The sequence below is a fragment of the Macaca fascicularis genome, chromosome 13 (genome assembly GCF_037993035.2).
Source record: "Macaca fascicularis isolate 582-1 chromosome 13, T2T-MFA8v1.1".
In the NCBI taxonomy this organism is placed as follows: domain Eukaryota; kingdom Metazoa; phylum Chordata; class Mammalia; order Primates; family Cercopithecidae; genus Macaca; species Macaca fascicularis.
Window position 1 is genome coordinate 82,784,774 of NC_088387.1, and position 21,767 is coordinate 82,806,540.

The 21,767-nt window shown below is 38.3% G+C and overlaps 1 protein-coding gene across 10 annotated transcripts in view; it reads left to right on the forward strand.

The window, feature by feature from the left end:
- MAP4K3 (mitogen-activated protein kinase kinase kinase kinase 3) overlaps positions 1-21,767 on the forward strand; it is a 189,325-nt gene that overhangs the window by 74,323 nt on the left and 93,235 nt on the right. For 9 of the 10 annotated variants that reach the window (XR_006691463.3, XM_005576048.4, XM_005576050.4 and 6 more), the window contains one exon: positions 8,403-8,493. The exons of the other annotated variant lie outside the window; for it this stretch is intronic. Coding sequence is in view for 8 of the 9 variants with exons in the window: in XM_005576048.4 (XP_005576105.1) it covers positions 8,403-8,493 (91 nt within the window). In the remaining variant the exon portion in view is untranslated. The remainder of the gene's footprint in view (positions 1-8,402; positions 8,494-21,767) is intronic. 10 annotated transcript variants of the gene reach the window in all.

Here is a 21,767-nt window from a genome sequence, read left to right on the forward strand (position 1 = left end):
GGCTCACTGCAAGCTCCACCTCCTGGGTTCACGCCATTCTCCTGCCTCAGCCTCCCACACGGCTGGGATTACAGGCATGTGTCATCACGCCCGACTAATTTTTGTATTTTTAGTAGAGATGGGGTTTCACCATTTTGGCCAGGCTGGTCTCGAACTCCTGGCCTCAGGTAATCCACCCACCTTGGACTCCCAAAGTGCTGGGATTACAGGAGTAAGCCACTGCACCTGGCCCACCTTACATGTTTTGATTGATGTCTTATGTCTCCCTAAATTGTATAAAACCAACCACTTTGGGCACCTGTTCTCAGGATCTCTTGGAGCTGTATTACAGACCACTGGTCATTCATATTTGGCTCAAAATAAATCTCTTCAAATATTTTAGAGTTTGTCTCTTTTTATCAATGGTGGTAAAAACACATCACATGATATCTATCCTGTTAACAATTTTAAATATTTAATACAGTATTGTTAACTATAACCATTATGTTATAGATTATATTCTAGAATTTTTTCATCTTACATGACTGAAATTCTTTATGCGCTGAACAGCAACTCCTAATTCTTCCTTCCCCCAGCCTCTGGCCATGACCATTCTGCTTTCTGGAGTGCAAATGTCTCTTTGAGATTCTAATTTCAGTTCTTTTGGGTATATACCCACAAGTAAGATTGCTGGATCATATTACATTTCTATTTTTAATATTTAGAGGAACTTCTGTACTGTTTTCCATAGTGGCTACACCATTTTACATTCCCATCAACAGTGGACGGGGGTATTCATATTGGGCCAACACTTGCTATTTTCTCATTTTGTTTTGTTGTGTTTTGTTTTTTATAATGGCCATCTGAACAGGTGGGAGGTGACATCATGGTTTTGATTTGCACTTCCCTGAAGACAGTGATGTTGGGCATCTTTTGATATAGATCTGTTGGCCATTTGTATATCTTTTTTTGAGAAGTTTCTGTTCAAGTCCTTTGCTCTTAAAAAAAATCCCCAGTATGATTACTTTATAAATGACAAAAATTATATACTGTTTGTTTACAGTTTACAACATGGTATTCTGATGCATATGTATGTTGTGAAATGATCAAATAAAGCTAATTCATGTATCCATCACCCATTGCTTTTTTTTTTTTTTTTTTTTTTTTTAAAAGACAGACTCTCACTCTGTTGCCCAAGCTAGAGTACAGTGGCACAGTCTTGGCTCACTGCAACCTCCACCTCCTGGGTTCAAGCAATTCTCCCACCTCAGTCTCCCGAGTACCTGGGATTACAGATGCCTCCACTACACCCAGCTAATTTTTTGTATTTTTAATGGAGTCTGGGTTTTGCCATGTTGGCCAGGCTGCTCTCAAACTCCTGACCTCAGGTGATCCGCCTACCTCGGCCTCCAGAAGTGCTGGGATTACAGGCATGAGCCACTGCACCCGGCCCTTTGCTCATTTTTGAATCCAATTATTTGTTGGGTTTTGTTTTGCTGTTGCATTGTAGGAGTGTCTAATAACCCCTCACCACATATATGGTTTGCAAATATTTTCTTACATTCCATAGGTTGTCTTTTCATTCTGTTTCTTGTGCTGTGCAGGTTTTTAGTGATGGAATTTCAGTTGTCTGTTTTTGCTTTTGTTGCCTGTGCTTTTAATATCATATCCAAGTAATAATTGCCAAGACCAATATTATGAATGCTTTGCCCTGTGTTTTTCTTTAAGAGTTTTATAGTTTCAGGCCTTGCATATAAGTATTTAATTAATATTCAAGTATTTAATTAAAGCTGAATTTTTTGTTATGTAGGATAATATCCAATGTCATTCTTTTGCATATGGCCATCCAGTTTTTCCCAGCACCTTTTGGTGAATACTGTTTTACCCCATTGCATAGTCTTGGCATCCTTGTAAAAGAGGATTTGACCTTATATGCATGTGTTTATTTTGGGTTTTCTTTTCTCTATTCCATTGGTCTATATGTCTGTCTTTATGCCAGTGCCACATTGTTTGATTACCGTAGCTTTGTAATATGTTTTGAAACCAGGAAGTGTGAGACCTCCAGCCTTTATTCTTTTTTCTCAAGATTGTTCTGGCTATTTGGCGTCCTTTGTGGTTCTATCTAAATTTTAGGATTGTGTTTTCTATTTCTGAAAGAAAAAAGTTGCTGTTTGTTTTCCAGACTACATTGATTTTGTCGATCACATTGGGTAGTATGAACATTTTAACAGTGCTCTTTCAGTCGATAAACATGGCATGTCTTTCCATTTATTTTTCTAATTAAACGTTTTGTAATTTTCAGAGTACAAGTCTTCCTCCTCCTTGGTTAAGTTTATTACTAGGTATTCTTTTTGATGCTGTTGTAATTGGGATTATTTTCCTTTTCAGATTGCTGTTAGCATATATAAATGCAGTTGACTTTGTATCCTGCAGCTTTGCTGAATTTATTAGTTCTAACAGTTTTTTTGTGGAATCCTTAGAGCTTTCTATATGTAACGTCATGTCATCTTCCAGCAAATATAATTTTACTTCTTCCTTTTCAATTTGGACGTCTTTTATTTCTTTTTCTTGTTTCTGGCCATAGGACATTTAACATGATCCAGGATAAAGAATCAGAAAGATGAGAATTATTCCAGATGTATCAATTCTAAATAAGAGCTACTTATTTCAGAATAATACCTATTAGAAAACTGTTCCTTCATGTTTATTTTTTCAGGTGAATTTAAGTATAATTTTTTCAGAATTCATTTGGCATTTTGATTGGAATTGCAATAATACAGTTATTAATTCATAAGGTACTTGCTGTCTTTACCATAGTAAGTTCTTCTATTCAGAAGAGAAGTGTCTTTTGCTCTTCTCAGGTCTTTTATCTCTCAGAATACTTTGTTTTCTTATTTTCTTTTAATCATCTTTATTTTTCTCTTCTACATGTTTAACATCTTCATGGCTCTGATAAGCTAACATGGTTTTCCAGAAACGTCTTGACAAATGTCATTATAATGAAATAATTCTTTGCAGTATCAAACAGCTCTTTAACATGAAAACTAACAACAGAGCAGATTCTATTTAAAATGATAATTTAATAATAAATCAAATGTTTAATATTTAAATAAAATGTAGTTTAATTTAAATAATGTTCACATAACTTAATAATTATCATTTTAAAGATTTTAAAAGCAAGTTTAAACTTTGTATGGAGCTTGTGGGTTTTAAAGCCTATTCTTAGGTACACAATTTAATTTGACATATTCTAATATGTTATTGAAGGATTTTAAAAAATTGTTTCTGCTTTTTGTTCAAGTGTTTGTTTTCCAGGAGCACAGTCATATATAGTAAATAATGAAAATCTTGTACTTCTATTGTTTATACCACCTTATTTTTTTATTGTGGGTTTCAGTTGGTTATTACCTTTGGAATAATTCATTAATTCATTTATATTGAAAGAGTCTAATGTGCTAGGGAGACACACATAAGTAAACATATAATATGTTAAGTGTGATAAATGGGGAAAAATAGAGTAAGGGGCATAGAATTGTGACTATGGGTAGTTGCTATAATATATATTATTATATATAATCACATTATTACATAAAACATGTGATATAATTACTATAATACAGAGACAAAAGGGTGTAGGGGAGGGAAGGAAAGAGAGAGAAAGAAAGAAACAGAAGAGAAACAGGAGACAGAGACAGACAAATTTGCCTGAGATGATACAACTAGTAAATTGTGAAACCAAGTTTCATAATTAGGTTTTCTTCAAAGTGCATATCCTTAATAGTGACACGGTGCTGGAATCTGTAGACAGGGCCAGCAGCAAAGTATGGACTTAATGTGACAGAAATAAGGGACTATTCAGGGTTAATCTTTAAGCTATTATTGTTTTGATTGTTGATATAGTTTAGCTGTGTTCCTATCCAAATCTCATCTTGAATCGTTCCCATAATCCCCACATGTTATGGGAGGGACTTCACGGGAGGTCATTGCATCATGGGGGACAGTTACCCCCTGCTGCTGTTCTCGTGATAGTGAGTTAGTTCTCATGAGATCTGATGATTTAATAAGTGGCTTTTCCCCCTTTTGCTCATACTTCCCCCACCTGCCATCATGTGAAGAAGGATGTTTTTGCTTCCCCGTCTGCCATGATTGTAAGTTTACTGAGCCCTCCCCAGCCATGCCAAACTGTGAGTCAATTAAACCGTTTTCCTTTATAAATTACCCAGTCTTGGGTATTTCTTTATTAACAGCACGAGAATGGACTGTTACAGTAAATTGGTACCAGGAGTGGAGTGCTGCTGTAAAGATACCTGAAAATCTGGAAGCAACTTTGGAATTGGATAACAGGCAGAGGTTGGAAGAGTTTGGAGGACTCAGAAGAAGAAAAGAAAACGTGGAAAAATTTGGAAGTTCCCAGAGATTTGTAGGGCTCAGAAGACAGAAAGACATGGGAATGTTTGGAACTTTCTAGAGGCATGTTGAATGGCTTTGACCAAAATGCTGATAGTGATATGGACAATAAAGTCCAGACTCAGGTGCTCTCAGATGGAGATGAGGAACCTGTTGGGTACTAGAGCAGAGGTGACTCTCGTTAGGCTTTAGCAAAGAGAGTGGCAGAATTTTGCCCCTGCCCTAGAGATCTGTGGAACTTTGAACTTGAGAGAGATGATTTAGGGTACCTGGTGGAAGAAGTTTCTAGGGAGCAAAGCATTCAAGAGGAAGCAGGGCATAAAAGTTTGGAAAATTTGCAGCCCCACAATGCGATAGAAAAGAAAACGCCATTTTCTTCAGGAGAAATTCAAACCTGCTGCAGAAATTTACATAAGTAACAAGGAGCCAAATGTTAATCACTAAGACAAGGGGAACATGTCTCCAGGGCATTTCAGAGACTTTTGCAGCTGCCCCTCCCATCACAGGCCCAGAGACTTAGGAGGAAAAAATGGTGTTGTGGGCCAGGCCCAGGGTTCCCCCTGCTGTGTGCAGCCTAGGGACTTGGTGCTCTGCATCCTAGCCACTCCAGCCATGGCTAAAAGGGGCCATTGTACATCTCAGGCCATTGCTTCAGAGGGTGCAAGCCCCAAACCTGGCAGTTTCCACATGGCATTGAGCCCACAGGTGCACAGAACCAAGAATTGAGGTTTGAGAACCTCTGGCTAGATTTCAAAGGATATATGGAAATGCCTGGATGTCCAGACAGAAGTTTGTGGCAAGGGTGGAGCCCTCATGGTTCTGCTAGGGCAGTGCAGAAGGGAAACATGGGGTTGGAGCCCCCACACAGAGTTCCCACTGCGGTACTGCCTAGTGGAACTGTAAGAAGATGGTCACTGTCCTCCAGGCCTCCGAATGGTAGATCGACCAACAGCTTGCACTGTGCGCCTGGAAAAGCTGCAGACACACTCAATACCAGCCTGTGAAAGCAGCCAGGAGGGGAGTTGTACCCTGCAAAGCTACAGGGGTGGAGCTGCCCAAGGACATGGGAACCCACCTCTTGTTATCAGCATGACCTGGATGTGAGATATGGAGTCAAAAGAGATCATTTTGGAACTTTAAGGTTTAATGACTACCCTATTGGATTTCAGACTTGCAGGGGGCCTGTAGCCCCTTTGTTTTTCATTTCTTCCATTGGAACAGCTGTATTTACCCAATGCCTGTACCCTCATTGTGTCTAGAAAGTAACTCACTTGCTTTTGATTTTACAGGCTCACAGGTAGAAGGGACTTGCCTTGTCGCAGATGAGACTTTGGACTTGGACTTTTGGGTTGATGCCAGAGTGAACTAAGACTTTGGGGGACTGTTGGAAAGACATGATTGTGATTTGAAATGTGAGGACCTGAGATTTGGGAGGGGCCAGAAGTGGGGTGATGTAGTTTGGTTGTGTCCCCACCCATATCTCATCCTAAATTGTAGTTCCCATAATCCCCATGTGTTGTGGGGGGACCCCATGGGAGGTAACTGAATCATGGGGGCAGTTACCCCCTGCTTCTCTACTCATGATAGGCCTATCTTTATAATGTATTTCTTATGAGCCTTGAACAAAGTTCTTTAAATCCTTTGGATTATTAATGTATTAAACTCTACTTTTTTCTTACCTAAATCTACATTTTTTATTTACCTTTAAAAATTGAGTATGTGGACTCTTTTTCCCACAAAAATGTTGAATTTAATTTGACCATTCTCACAATCACATAAAGTTGACTTGATAGTACAAAATGATACACTTTGGATGAGTAGTAGTTCATGGGAAAGCTGCAGTTGAAAACCTAAAGCCACTAATACGTTGTATTAGAAATAAAAGGAATAATATATAGGCAATTAATTGTATAAAACATGCTAACAATTGGATGAAACTAAACCAAAAGCTGATATTCTGGATTTACAGTCATCATAGAAAGGAATTATGTGGTGTTGTAGATTCATTCAGTCAACAATTCTTTATTGATCACATCTTAGGTATTGGGGTACAAAGATGATGAAGACATATTCCTATCCTAGAGGACTTTGTATTCTAGTGAACACATAGACATGCAGACATCAATGTATACAAAGATCACTGTAGAAGTTCCGATGCTTATAGTTATCTGTAACAGAAGCCCCAGCTGAAGTGGCTTAAACAGTACACAGAGTTTATTGGTCATGTACAGGTGTATCTGAAAATTACAGAGGCAGATGAGGCTTGCTGTAATAGCTCAATATACTTCCTTTTACCTGTTTCTGCTCAGTGCTTTCCACATACTAACTTTATCCTAAGGCTGACTCCCTTTGAGGTTATATCATGACTACTAATAACTCTCAGGGCTACTCCAGAAAGAGAGCTTTTGTCTTCCAGCCATCAAACTAAAGTCTTGGGTTCACTCTGACTAGATCAACTTTGATTGTATGCAACTCTTTCACTAGATTGAATAAAAGTATAATTTTGGGTTGAGTGAGAAACTAAAAGTCCAGAACTTCCAAAGTATCTAGTATACCTATAAAAATTGGTGTTTGTCTTATTTTGGCTTTATTATTTCTAACTTTGATTTCTTCTAATACACAGAAAATCAGGAATCCTTAATGGTGGGAAGTAAAGTGATAAGAAGATCATAGTTCAATAATCTTCCAAATTTTTGAAAGCCTAAAAATTATGTCTTTGGAGATCTGTGATTTTGTGCTCACATCAATGCAGAAATTAAGAACTCAACATAAGAAGTGTGTCTTCTCCATTATTTCTTTCCTTGTAACTGGGGCAGTAAGGTGGATTTTGATATTGGGTTCACATGGTTCATGGTTGGGCTGTTTCAAGTCTCAGTTACATTTGCAGTAGCAAAATGCCAAGGCCAGAAATCTCAGGAGTTACCACAATGACCTCATACTTAAGATTTGAGCAGTAATTGGGGAAGCCTTCTGTTTTTTACTTTGCTACTAATTTACATTTAATCAGGCTATTCATAGTATATAATACTTTAAAAGCTGAATTAGTAATACAAAGCTACTTTTATTTCAGAGTAAGCACTTCCACTTGTTCTCTTTCTGCAGAGTCTCTGGTTCACCACATTTGCATTCACTGCAGTTCTGTATCTCTCCATGACAAGTGTTCATTCAGGAGCCACAGCATGTGACACTGCTATAGGATTGCCAGATCTTATTTTAGAGAATTTGGACAAGGGGGCAGTAGGAGAGAGATTATTTGCTAATAGTCTGACCAGGCTAAAATACAATCCCATTCTGCATCCTAACACAGTTGGAACAAGGCACCCAAATACAGGATAAGCCTGTGAATGTGGGCCATCTGGTAATCCAGTACTGCTCGAGTGTAGGCCTCTCAGCTCTACAAACAGCCTGTGGAGATAAATTTGACACACTTGGTATATAAGGGTTCCTGCCCTAACTTAAAAAAGAATTACTTCTTTGTGCTAAAATTATATTAAATGTTATTTAGAAATAAAGGAAAAAGTAGTTTACATTTCCTATTGATGGATTATACCGAGGACTGTGTCCAAGGCATAATAATAATAATAATAGCAAATACTTGTATAAAGCATACTCTGTGCCAGGCACTATTCTAAGCATTTTACGTGTGTTGGTTCATTTAACCCTTACAACATCCCTATGAGATACGCCATTATTATTTTACTGAGGATGGAATTGGCACAGAGAAGTCAAATAGTTTACCCAAGCTTGCACAGTTTAGTGAGGAACAGAGTTAGGATTTTAATCCAGGAAGTCTGGGACCAGAGTTCCTGTTTTTCATAACTGTGCTGTATTTTCTCTCAAGTCAGGACTGAAATTGTCTTAAAAGTAATACCATTAACTTAATGGCTATGTTTTATTTATAACTCATTAATTATGTTATACTTATTAATAGGTATAATTATTTTATTGTGTTTTGAAATAAATGAGCATTTTGAAACTTACCTCTAAATACTCAACATGCTTGTGTTTTATTCTAGGAGAAGACTTTGCAGTTGTGCAGCAAGAAATTATTATGATGAAAGACTGTAAACACCCAAATATTGTTGCTTACTTTGGAAGCTATCTCAGGTATATTGTTTGTTTCCCTTTTGAAAAGCAATAATGATTTCATCACCTAATACATTAAACAAAATAAAGTTAGTTTTAATACCATGTTTTGTAGTTTTTCTTCATGCTTTGAAGATAGGATATTTTCACACGAATGGATTTTTTACTTAGGACCTATGTTAATTCTGTAACCAGTATTACAGTCGTATGACATGGGAGTTCTAGATGTGCTTTTAGTGGAGGTGCTGGCAAGTGAAAACGTTATGGTTAGTCTTCCAGTGGTGGACTAGTGATCTAAATATGCCATTCTCTTGCCCCTTTCTTCTGGACTTAGGTCAGTGTAGAGTCAGGAGTATCTCTTCCAATTATGTGTTTATCAGAAACTTTTTTTTTTATTTTGTGCTTCTGGTCTAAGAGTACTATATTACCTTGTTCCTTTCCTTCATTTTGTCCAAAGAACTAGGAACTCTAATGATCTCAGTAACTTATTTTTCCAGGTGCTAAAGTGAACTTAGGACTGTGAATTTAGGACTGTGAATTTCCTTCCTCTTGTTTTGGTAGCCAGACCCAAGCCAGGTTCCTAGGTTATATTGCATAGACGATCACCTTAGGGTCAAATCTTGTTTCCATTCACTTCTGTATGCAACTGTGAGTTGATCACTGGTGACCTAGTTGTTTTTAAGCTTCCTCCAAGGGAAGATTAGAGAATATTTTACTTCTTTTTTTTCCTTTTTTTTGGGGGGGGGGGGCTGGAGGGGACAGGTTCTCACTCTGTCACCCAGGCTGGAGTGCTGTGGTATGATCATGGCTCACTGCAGCCTTGACCTCCCTAGGCTCAGGTGACCAGGTGATCCTCCCACCTCAGCTTCATGAATAGCTGGGACCACAGGTACGTACCACCATGCCCAGCCTTTTTTTTTTTTTTTTTTTTTTTTTTTTTGAGACAGAGTCTTGCTCTGTCGCTAGGCTGGAGTGCAGTGGTGTGATCTTGGCTCACTGCAACTTCCACCTCCTGGGTTCAAGTGATTTCCCTGCCTCAGCCTCCTGAGTAGCTGGGACTACAGGCATGTGGCACCACGCCCAGCTAATTTTTTTGTCTTTTAATGGAGATGGGGTTTCATTATGTTGGCCACAATGGTCTCGATCTCCTGACTTCATGATCTGCCTGCCTCGGCCTCCCATAGTGCTGGGATTACAGGCGTGAGCCACTGCACCCAGCCTTGTTTTTGTATTTTTTGATAGAGACGGGATGTCACTGTTGCCCAGGCTGCTCTCAAATTCCGGGGCTCAAATGATCCACCTGCCTCGGCCTCGCAAAGTGTTGAAATTACAGGTGTGAGCCACCCTGCCTGGCCTTCCCTATGTATTAAAAAAACTCTTAAGTTTTTCTTCAGTATACTTTAGCAACATCCAACATACTGTAACTTATTGCAGGTTCCCGTTTTCATGTGGTCCGGGTACAAAACACTTTTTCTCTTCTCTTTTGGGCCCAACAGATAGAAAAGACTAAGATATTCTGCCCTGTCACCTTTCCAGCTTTTGAAAAGCCAGTTGGACCTGCTGTTCATGGTTGTAACCACTCTTGTACAGCTTTGATTGCCCCACCTTGTTTAAGGTGGAGGTGTGGGGGGTTTTTTTGTTTTTGTTTGTTTGTTTGTTTTGGGGGTTTTTGTTTTTGTTTTTTTGAGACAGAATCTCACTCTGTCACCCAGGCTGGAGTGTAGTGGCACTATCTCAGCTCACTGCAACCTCCCAGACTGGAGTGCAGTAGCACAGTAGCGCATATTGGCTCACTGCAACCTCCACTTCCTATGTTCAAGAGATTCTCCTGCCTCAGCTTCCCGAGTAGCTGGGACGATAGGCACACGCCACCATGCACAGCTAAATATTTTCTTTTTTTGAGACTGAGTCTCGCTCTGTCGCCCACGCTGGATCCCAGGCTGGAGTGCCCTGGCGGGATCTAGGCTCACTGCGGGCTCTGCCTCCAGGGTTCAGGCCATTCACCTGCCTCAGCCTCCCGAGTAGCTGGGACTACAGGCGCCTGCCACCCTGCCCGGCTGATTTTTTTCCCCGCCCCCTGCCCCGAAGCGGAGTTTGTTCAGGCTGGAGTGCAGTGGCGCGATCTCAGCTCACTGCAAGCTCCGCCTTCCAGGTTCACGCCATTCTCCTGCCTCAGCCTCCCAAGTAACTGGGACTACATGCGTCTGCCACCTCGCCCGGCTAATTTTTTGTATTTTTAGTAGAGATGGGGTTTCACCGTGTTAGCCAGGATGGTCTCGATCTCCTGACCTCGTGATCCGCCTGCCTCAGTAATTTTTTATTTTTAGTACAGACGTTAGTCATGCTGGTCTCGATCTCCTGACCTCGTGATCCGCCTGCCTCGGTAATTTTTTATTTTTAATACAGACGTTAGTCATGCTGGTCTCGAACTCCTGACCTCAGGTGATCCACCCGCCTCAGCCTCCCAAAGTGCTGGGATTATGGGAGTGAGCCACCGCGCCTGGCCGAGGTGTGGGTTTTATGGAGACTTCAGGGAATTAACTAACCCTTTTCACATAGGGATAGGTACTATGCCTAGGTCAGTGGCTGTTACACATTTTGAATGGGTTCTTTAGCAGCCAATTTAAAACTACTTATATGATGAGTTATTCAAACAGCAACCTAACACAGATAGTTTCTCCATCAGTTTGTATGTTAGGAAGCCTACTCAGCACAGGCAGTTACTCTGTAAGTTCAAAGAAATATTCTCTTAAAACCATTGAAGTTCATGATACAAATAACTAATACAATTAAATAACACCACTTCAAAACACTTTGTTTTACTGCTATTGGTCCTAACAAAATGACCTACCTACTAGACTCAGCTAGGAGAAGTATTACAAAGGTTTTTTTCCCCCAAGGGCAAGCTGGTCTTTAAATGAGCGTTTTTTTTCCACCAGGGACATTGATCTAAGAGTATCTCTCAAACATGATCTGAATCTTACAAAATTATGGAACCATCCGAAATCTAACCTGTTATTCCAGGATAACCCCACTTATTTATATGGCACCCTTGGTATGGTAAAATGAGCATGATCTTTTTGCCAGAGACAAATCCTGTCTTTGGTAGTTAAGAGGTTAAGTTCTGGAAACAGATTGGTCTGAAACTTGGTTCTATCACTTATTAATCAATTATTTAACCAGTTTGTGCCTCTGTTTCCTCATCTATAAAGTGGAGATGATGATAATAATATCTACATGATAGGATAGTTGTGAGTGCTTCCTGGATAACTACATATGAAATACTAAGAACAGTGCTTAGAATATAGTAAATGCTCAATAAGTATTTGCCGCTATTGCTGCTGCTGCTGCTGCTACTACAACTACTGCGACTTAATTTTCTAAAAGTATCATTATTTTAGCGTCTCATTTGATCTTTCAGCAACCTGGATAGCAGTATAACTGTGGTAGATGTTATTTCCGTTTTACAAATAAGATTCTTGAGAGAATTTAACATTAAGTTTTTTATTTTATGATTTTGCTTTATTCCAAATACAAAGAATACAAAAAGCAAAATTACCCAGAAACCAAAGTAAAACAGACAAAAGTAGGATCTTTTTTTTTTCAGTAAAACTATGTTCTTTTAGTGTTGTATAATCTAATAATTAAGAAACACTAATTTAAATATGTTATTTTATTCTATAACGGGTATAGCTGATCAAAGTGATATGATGGTAAATAGTCGTATAATGTAAGACAGCAATTAATTTTATGTCTCTCTTGCTCTTTTCTTCTGTAGAGATTCTTCCCATATTCCCTAATTGAAGTTCAGTCTCAGCCAAGTTTGGAGTAGGGAATCCTAATAGTTAGACTTGTAGGATGTTAGATCTGTAAGGGACTAAGAGATGTTGTCATACAGCCCACTCTTGGTTATAGATGAGAAAATGGAATGGGAGATAAATGACTTATTTAGGCTATTCGACTTCTCATTAGTGGCACTGGGATTTAAACCTGGCGTTCCAGCTAACTAGTCTGATGTCTTTTTTGGCATACCATTTTGAGATTTGGCATACCATTTCTGAGATTTAGTCTCAGAGGGAACATGATTTCTTGAATTCTTTCTCTTACTGAATGACTTTACAAAGGAAGATCTTGTTTGAACTTGATACAAACCCTGTAAAATATATACTGTTCATTGCAACATTCTTCCTTCTATTTGTTGCTATTACAACCTAGATAACAAATTTAGACAAAAAGTCGAGGAAACTGAGCAAATGTAGTTTGACCATTGATAAATTTCCCCCTCAGAGAATCAGACTTAACCTATGAATTATCTTGGTATATGACTAGCATGTAAGTAAGTTTCAGAAGCCCATTTTGTATCAGGGTAGCTGTGCTCGCTTCTGAAGAAATACTGAAACTGAGCTCCAATAAAGCAGAATACCTGGCATTCTTCTTAACAAGGCCTTTCCTACTCCACTGTTCAATATCATTAATATACTGTACAATAAAAACTCAATAGACAAAGCTTTACCATTTAAAAAATTTAGTCCTTGTTTGTTATGTATTTGTATCTGAATATTTGTTTGTGTATTTATTATCTGAGGTCAGAAGTTTGAGATTATCTTGGCCAACATGGCAAAACTCCCATCTCTACTAAACATATTAAAACATAAAACAACAGAATTAAATCATCATAGACTTATTCTTTACAATTCTTTTGGAGCTTAACTATTACTTCTTTTATTTATTTATTTATTTATTTTTTTATTTTTTGAGACGGAGTCTCGCTCTGTTGCCCAGGCTGGAGTGCAGTGGCGCGATCTTGGCTCACTGCAAGCTCCGCCTCCTGGGTTTACTCCATTCTCCCGCCTCAGCTTTCCGAATAGCTGGGACTGCAGGCACCCGCCACCTCGCCCGGCTAATATTTTGTATTTTTAGTAGAGACGGGGTTTCACCATTCACAGGATGGTCTCGATCTCCTGACCTCATGATCCGCCTGCCTCGGCCTCCCAAAGTGCTGGGATTACAGATGTGAGCCGCTGCACCTGGCCTAACTATTACTTCTTTTAAACTAAAGATGAGTTTAAATTAATTTCAGATTCCTTCTAAGCATTCCTTAGCCCAGCATATCATTTAAGAATAAGTTAAGAAAATGCAGACATTCGTCTCAAGCTTGAACCAATAAAAGCTTAGGGGGAAAAACAATAAATGCTCCTTTATTTTTTTTTTTGAGACAGAGTCTGGCTCTGTCACCCAGGCTGCAGTGCAGTGGCACGATCTCGGCTCACTGCTACCTCCACCTCCCGAGTTCTGGAGATTCTTCTGCCTCAGCCTCCCTACTAGCTGGGATTACAGGCGCGTGCCACCACACCCAGCTAATTTTTGTATTTTTAGTAGAGACGGGGTTTCACCGTATTGGCCGGGCTGGTCTCGAACTCCTGACCTCGTGATCTCCCTGCATCAGCCTCCCAAAGTTCTGGGATTACAGGTGTGAACCACCGCGCCTCTCCAACAAGTGCTTCTTAATAAGCCAGTAGAAGATTTGATCCATACAATAAAAACTATCTAGAATAGATATTTTAAACCTTTGGGCTGGGTGTGATGTTTCACACCTGTAATCCCAGCAATTTGGGAGGCTGAAGCAGGTAGATCATCTGAGGTCAGGATTTTGAGATTAGCCTGGCCAACATGGCAAAACTCCCATCTCTACTAAAAAAAAACAAAAAAAAACAAAAACAAAAAATTAGCTGGGCATGGTGGCACATGCCTGTAGTCCCAGCTACTAGGGAGGCTGAGGCAGGAGAATCACTTGAACCCGGGAAGCAGAGGTTGCAGTGAGCCAAGATCGCTCCACTGTACTCCAGCCTGGGTGGCAGAGCGAGACTCTGTCTCAAAAGTAAAATAAAGTAAATAAACTTTTGAAGTACAGAGTACTAGTTTAGATGAGCATTCTTTACCTCAATAACAACTTAAATATGTAAATCACCACCATTTACAAAGTGTTTATACATTATTTCTTAGCATGTAGAGTGCAGTGTTGATTTTCACAGATATAAAGATATCTAAAACCTAATCCTTCCCTTTAAGAAGCTTATAATCTAACAGGAGAAGTAGGCATGAGCAAATAATCGTAACATAATATGCTAGATGCAGTAATAATTTAGAAGTAAGGCACAAGTGTAAGGATGATAGACTGTCTGATTTTTGTCAAAGTAGGGGAATCAGAGAAAGCTCTGTGAATGATGTAATTGCCAAATACTGGGTGTTAAAAGATTGATAGATATTTATGTGTATAGAAAAATTGGAATTTTTGGCGAAGGGAACACATGCATGAAAAACTGTGACATATTCAGGAGACAGCTACTGGTCTCACATTACAGCCTGAGAGGGAAAAGGGGTTACATAGTTACTTCTCAGTATGTGCAGGGATTGGTTCCAGAACCCCAGTGGATACCAAAACCCATGAATGCTCAAGTCCCTCATATAAAGTGGCATAGCTGTGCACATCCTTTAATTTAAAATTATCTCTAGGTGACATATGTACCTAACACAGTGTAAATGCTACGTAAATAGTGTAATAATTTATTAATTTGTATTATTTTTATTGTTGTGTTATTTTTATTTTTTCCCCTCTAAAAATTTTCAGTCTCCGGTTAGGTGAACCTGCGATTGGTTGAACCCCACAGGTGCTGGACCAGTGGCCTCCAGAGGGCCGAGTGTAGTTGGAGTAGATAAGGTTGTGGAGATATAGGCAAAAAGGAATCTTTTATGCCTTAATTAGGACCTGTAGGGACTGAGCATACTGGCTGAAAGATTTTAACAGAGTTAGTATATTCTGTGGAGGATGGACCTAGGGTGGAGGGGATTAAAACAGGCAATTTAAACTAATTACAGTGTATTTATCACAGTAATCCTGGAAGGAGATGTTGGTCTCTTGAGTTATACAAAACTGGGGAAAATTTTTTTTTCTAGAGCCAAAGACAGTGCTGAGAAGGGAAGCAACTGGATCTTAACTCGAAATATATTTGTGAATGTCTTTTTGAATACTTAGAATATGAGAATAAAGATTACAGTTAAGTCACTTTATACCCAGCTACTCTTGCTTTTAAAACAGGGAACTTTCTAATTTAGGAATATTCTACTTTTACGAAAAGCTGCAGATAATACAGAGAACTCTGCAGATAATACAGAGTTCTCTGTATTTCCTTCACTCAGCTTTCTCTGATGTTTACATCTTACGCAACCATGGCACACTTTTCACAACTACGATATTAACATTGGTGCAATACTATTAGCTAAACTCAGTATACTTACTCGGATTTTATCAGTTTTCTGTTAATGTCATTCTCTTTTCTGTCTTTGAGAGGAATTAGGAATATATCTTGAAGTTGATGTTAATTTGTTATTTGTTTAAGCCAGGGTTTCTCACCTTTGGTACTATCAACACTTGAGGCCAGATACTTTTTTTGTTGTGGGAAGTGGTCCTGTGCATTGTAGGATAGTAGTTAATATTAGTACCCCTTTCCTCTGTTAGTTACCAGTAGCATCCCCTCCCCCAGTTGTGACAACCAAAAACGTATCCAGGCTTTTTCAAATGTTCCTTGGGGGACAGAATCACTCCCAGTTAAGAACCACTGCTCTAAGCAAAAAAACTTTGGTGGAGTTAGATACCTTCCTTTACCAGTATTGCTAGGATGTTTTCCACAGATCATTAGTTCTGAGGGATACAAATACGTGTTTTGTAAAAAAAAAAAATGGGTGTATTGAAAAAATAATTTGGGTAAATAGTAAACTAAACAGAATTAGAAGTTTTATTTCTTCTTTTTCTTTCTCCTCCATCTCTTCCCCCTCTCAACTTGCCCCATCTCCCTTCCGCTCTTTTTTCCCTTCCTCCACCTCTTCCCATTACTTTCTTTCTGGTACCCTTCGTCCTTCCATTTTGTTACCCTCCCTTCTCTTCGCTTCTCCCTCCTCTCTCCAACCACCTGCTCACTACAGGATTTCCCAGAGCCTTTAATATACCAGTGGCCTTGCTAATTTCCAAGAAAAGACTATGTGATATTTTAAAAAACTGATTTAACTATGCAGTGGTTTCTTTCTGGAAGCGTATTTCACGTAGGATTGATGTTCAGTGGCTCATACTTTGGAAGTATAATTATAGAGAAATAGATCAGCCTGTATCCCCCAGGTACAGCATCCTTACCTCTCATTATTAAAGGGAAAGGAGAGTATACATTTGGAATGCAATAATTTTTGCTTATTAGTAATTTTTAAATGAACCAAAAACTTTTAAATTTTCTTCACATTAAATAAGTTATTCTATATTAAAACATCTAGCAGTTATTAAACTTTCTGTTTTTCTCATTAATGATGAAGGTTGAATTGTTTTGCTGAATATAGTGGAATAGCCATTGCTTTGGTCAGTAAGACAGTAACTCACATACAGTACAGGAATCAGGGGACTGCAGTGTAGAGATCGCTACCCATCCTCTCCCAGGGAGGATGACTCGGTGTGCCAACTTCAGGCAGATATTCGAGAGTTGCTGATTCTCAGTGGTCTTGGTCACATTTTATTTTGCTTTTCAAGTTATGCTATATTTGAGAAAAATACATAAATATACTTTGGTTAGTTTTAAGTCTGTGATGTGTTACAAAATGTGAGAAGATTAAAAAGTGTGTTTTAGGAATTATAAGAATTTCAGAACCATAAAATATCTATTAGAATTTTGGTCCCTATATGCTCTGGTAGACATCAAAATAGTTAACTTTTCCTCCTCTACTTATTTTTCTGTTTCTTATAAGATAGATAATTTTACAAAATGAGAAAACAGAATTCTGAGGACTTGTTGAGTCAGGACATAAATACTGATACATTGAACATTTACCTCAGTGGTTAATTTTATTTCAGTTCAGATACCTAGGGACAAAGATTTTATAATTGACCTGCATAAAATGGGCTGATTGACTCAAGTCCTTTCCTTTTAGGCATATGGCTTGGTGAATGACCAAAAGCAAATGTAGATTTATCATTATAAGAAAGATGTTCATGGGACAGATGAAAGTCATTTCTCTAATAGACTATGACTACTCAAGCTTTTTTGATAATACTAGACTTTAACTAAATAGAATATTATAAAAGTAAAGGATTTTAGGCATCTTAAAAAGTATTACTATATAGTCCTGATTTTTTTTTTCTGTGTATAAACTGGAAAGTCATTTTACATAGGATGAATAGAAAATTGTATATTTAAGCAAAGGGAGAAAAGACAATAGACCAACTTCAAGTAGAAGGTAGTGTCATATTGAAATATGTAAAAAGCAAGAACTCATTTCCTGCATTCATTTTCTCTAGTAAGGAAAATTATTTTCAAACTGGAAGGGGTAGGAAAAACACTATTAAGATGGAATTGAAACACAAGATGGTGAATAGATAATTATAAAGCAGCTAGAGACCTTAAATTTTTAGACACTTTTAGATTTATGTAAATTATATCTCATATTGAAAATTCAGCAAATGTGATGGTAGTCCATTAGCAGTGAGTGTTGACAAACAGAAGAGGTATCAGAGATTAGAGATCAACAATGAACAGTTTGTAAATGAGGGGAATAGTTGGTTTCTATAAAGTACAGACTATTAAAGTTGATATCACTCGTCAGTCACTAGCAAAGCTCTGGGATAAATTATTAATCAGATAATTACTGACCACTTAAAAGAAAGAAGTTGTGATTAACATGACTATTTATTTATTTGTACTTTCACTGAGTTCCAGGAGCAATTTAAGATGACTTAAACATCTTTAAGTTAATTTACAAGTTAATTTAAGTTACACTACACTACACTACAAGTTAAAGTTACACTACACTTAAATGAAGATGACTTGTACACTACAAGATAAATTATAACAAAGGGAGTAGACAACAGCTTACATTTATTGTGCTGTATTCCAGGTCCTTTACTAAGCAGTTTACATGTTATTTTATTAATCCTAAGCAGACCCCAAAACAATCATTCAACCTGTTTTTTGTAAGCTGTGTAAAGTCCTAGTTGCCTGCATCTTAAGAACTCTAGGCTGTCATTTAGCATGAAAGATTCACTTGTGGCAGATGTGAAGATATTTTAGAGCTATGGTTGGTCATAGAACTCCTTTATTTTATACTCTTAAAAATTGCTTAGTACCCCAAGAGAGCTTATGTTTTATATGAATTATATCTATTGATATTTACCATATTAGAAATTAAAGCTGACACATTTTTAAAACTCGAGAATACAACATAAGCTCGTATTCCAGTAGCTGTCAGGGATGACATCATTTTCACACTTCATGTAGTCTCTGGAAAACTCCACTGTGCTCTCATGAGAGAAAGAGAATGTAAAGAGCAAATAATTTCTTAGTGTTATAAAAATGGTTTTGACCTTGGTGGCCCCCTGAAAATGTCTCAGGGACTCTCATGGGACCCCCAGATCACACTTTGAGAACCATTCTTCTAGAGGAAGGATTCAACTAACCTAGAGAGATCAGGCTATGGAATCCTGCATTCTAGATATATCCAAATTGGAACCTAAGCAGCATTCCAAATATTATTGACTTGCCAGAGTCTTTATACTTCAGGCAGAGGCAGAGAAATGCCAAATGGTAATTCTAAGTAATCTACATAGAGTGTCATTCATGTTTTAAAAATATTTATAATATTAAGCTCATTAGTAAACCCACTAGTGCAGATTAAAATAGTTTATAAGCCAAGTTCTTCCAGTTGCCACCTCTGGAGGGTAGACTCCTGATTTAGATTCTTTCAGATGCTAACCAACTGCTTCTGGATTGTGGGGGTTGGGAGCAGGAGTGGAGAGGTATATTTCCAATTAGGATTCTTTAAAAAGTTAGCTCACTGCCCCAAGGGTGTGAATTAAACCTAATGCAATGTGTGTTATGCTTTCTTTGCTGAAGCATTTTAAAGTGTTATGCTAGGAAAGCTAATAAGACACCTGTCAGAAACAAAGGGATATGAATCAAAACTACTAATTTTTTTAAAGTATAGGATTTAACTAGTAAGAAAAAGGTCCTATGCTTAGTTTCATTGAACCAGATAGACAAATATGAAACTGGAGAGAGAACTGGTCTGCCTTTTGTTTTATAAAGATCCAGAGGTTTTGACTAACTACAGACAGTAAACGAGCAGCTTAGTGTAGTTGCTGAGAAGTTAACGATAGCTTTCAGCTAAGTTAGTAGAAATACAGTGATCAAATAAAGGAGACAGTGGTTACATTCTCTGGGGTATTAGAAAGATCACACATCTGCCAGTCTCAGACATCCATTCTGAAAGTTCTTAATACCGGGCCACTGGGCAGCTGGCGCATATTTATGTAAGTTACATCTATTGGTATTTACCATATTAGAAATTAAAACAAATTTTTATATCAGCTATATGCTTCAATTTCATTGTTATGTGGACCACCTGTGAACTGCAGATCCTGGATGGCTTCAGTTTTATTTTGGGCTTCACTCTCTTTAGCATTACCTTCTAGAACCATGATACCTTGCTACGTCATACTCTTAAGTTCATTGACCTTTGCACTCTGATAGCTTGTGCTCTCTTTTTGTTTGCTGCGTTGTCCACTGCAGTCAAGTCAGCTCACCTCTTAGGTCTGGCTGATTCTTTCAGATGCTAACCAACTGCTTCTGGATTGTGGGTGTTGGGAGCAGGAGTGGAGGGGTGTATTTTAAGTTCATTGACCTTCGCACTCTGCTAGCTTGTGCTCTCTTTTTGTTTGCTGCCTTGTCCACTGCAGTCAAGTCAGCTCACCTCTTAGGTCTGGCTAATTCCACTACTGTCAACTATATGTGACTTATGGCTGATAGAAGCATCTCTGCTTTTTTTTTTTTTTTTTTTTTTAAGATTCAGATCTTGATCTGTCACCCAGGCTGGAGTGTGGTGGCACTATCATAGCTCACTATAACTTTGAACTCCTGGGCTCAAATAATACCCCCACCGCCACCCCCTGCCTCAGCTTCCAGAGTAGATGGGACTACAGGTATGCACCACTTCTCCTGGCTAAGTTTTTTTGTTTGTTTTTTAAGAAATGAGAGTCTCACTGTGTTGCCCAGGCTGGTCCCAAACTGTTGACCTCAAGAAATCCTCTTCTCTCAGCCTCCTGAGTTACTGGGATTACAGGTGTGAGCCACTGGGCCCGGCTCAGCATCTCCACTTTTTAATGTATTGTTCATGTAACACTCAGGATCTTAGTACTTGATTTTGATGCCACATTTTAAGAGAGACAAGGACCGACTAGAGATTATCTACAGGAAGGTAACTAAACTGAAAAGTTTGTAAACAAAGGATTGTTTCACAGTGTGACCCAGCCTATTCTAGGTTTATTTCCTGCTACTGTCCCTTCAGGCAGACTTTCTTCAACTCACACTAAATCACCCACAGTCTGCCACATGTGCATTTCTTTCAAGGTTTCATTCTTTTACACAGGTCCCTTCCTGTCTCTCCCAGGCAAATTTCTACTTTAATTTCAAAAGACCTAATTCAAATATTTTCTCCTCCCTAAAACTTTCCATTCATTTTCCTAGGTATTTTCATCTCTGGGTTCCCATAGTACTTTATACATGCCTGGATTATGCATTAATCAAATTATGATCCAACCCACCAAGTCAGCAGACTTTTTCTACATAAAGGGATACATAGTAAATATTTTAGGCTTTGTGGGCTTACATGGTCTCTGTCACGACTACTCAGCTCTTCTAGCGTGAAAGCAGCCATAGGCAGTATAGAAATAAATGAGTACGACTGTATTCCAATGAAAATTTATTTATTAGCACTAAAATTTGAATTTCATGTAATCATCATGTGTCAAATATTATTAATTTTATTATTTTCTCAACCATTTTATTTATTAATTTTAGTTATAAGTAACAGACCCATTCCCAACCATTTTAAAGTAGGAAAACGATTCATAGTTGCAGAGGTGTATAAAATCAGGCAGCAGGCTAGATTTGGTTCGCTGGCCATATTTTCCTGATCTCAATCTAATTCGACATGTTTATTCTTTCAGTCACTCATGCATTCATTCATTTATGGAACAAATATTTATTTGCTGGATATTCTGCTAGACACTGAGAAGGCAGTGGTGAGGGAGACAGACATATATTTAGGTAGAATCTTTCTTCTGCATTAGAGCTTGCTGAGTTCAGAGATTTTCTCTCCCATCTCTGTACCACAAATAGTACATTTCCTGGTACATTTTAAGAGATTAAGTAATGAATGACTGAACAAAGGAATAGGCTATATAAATCACTGCTGATTATTTCTCC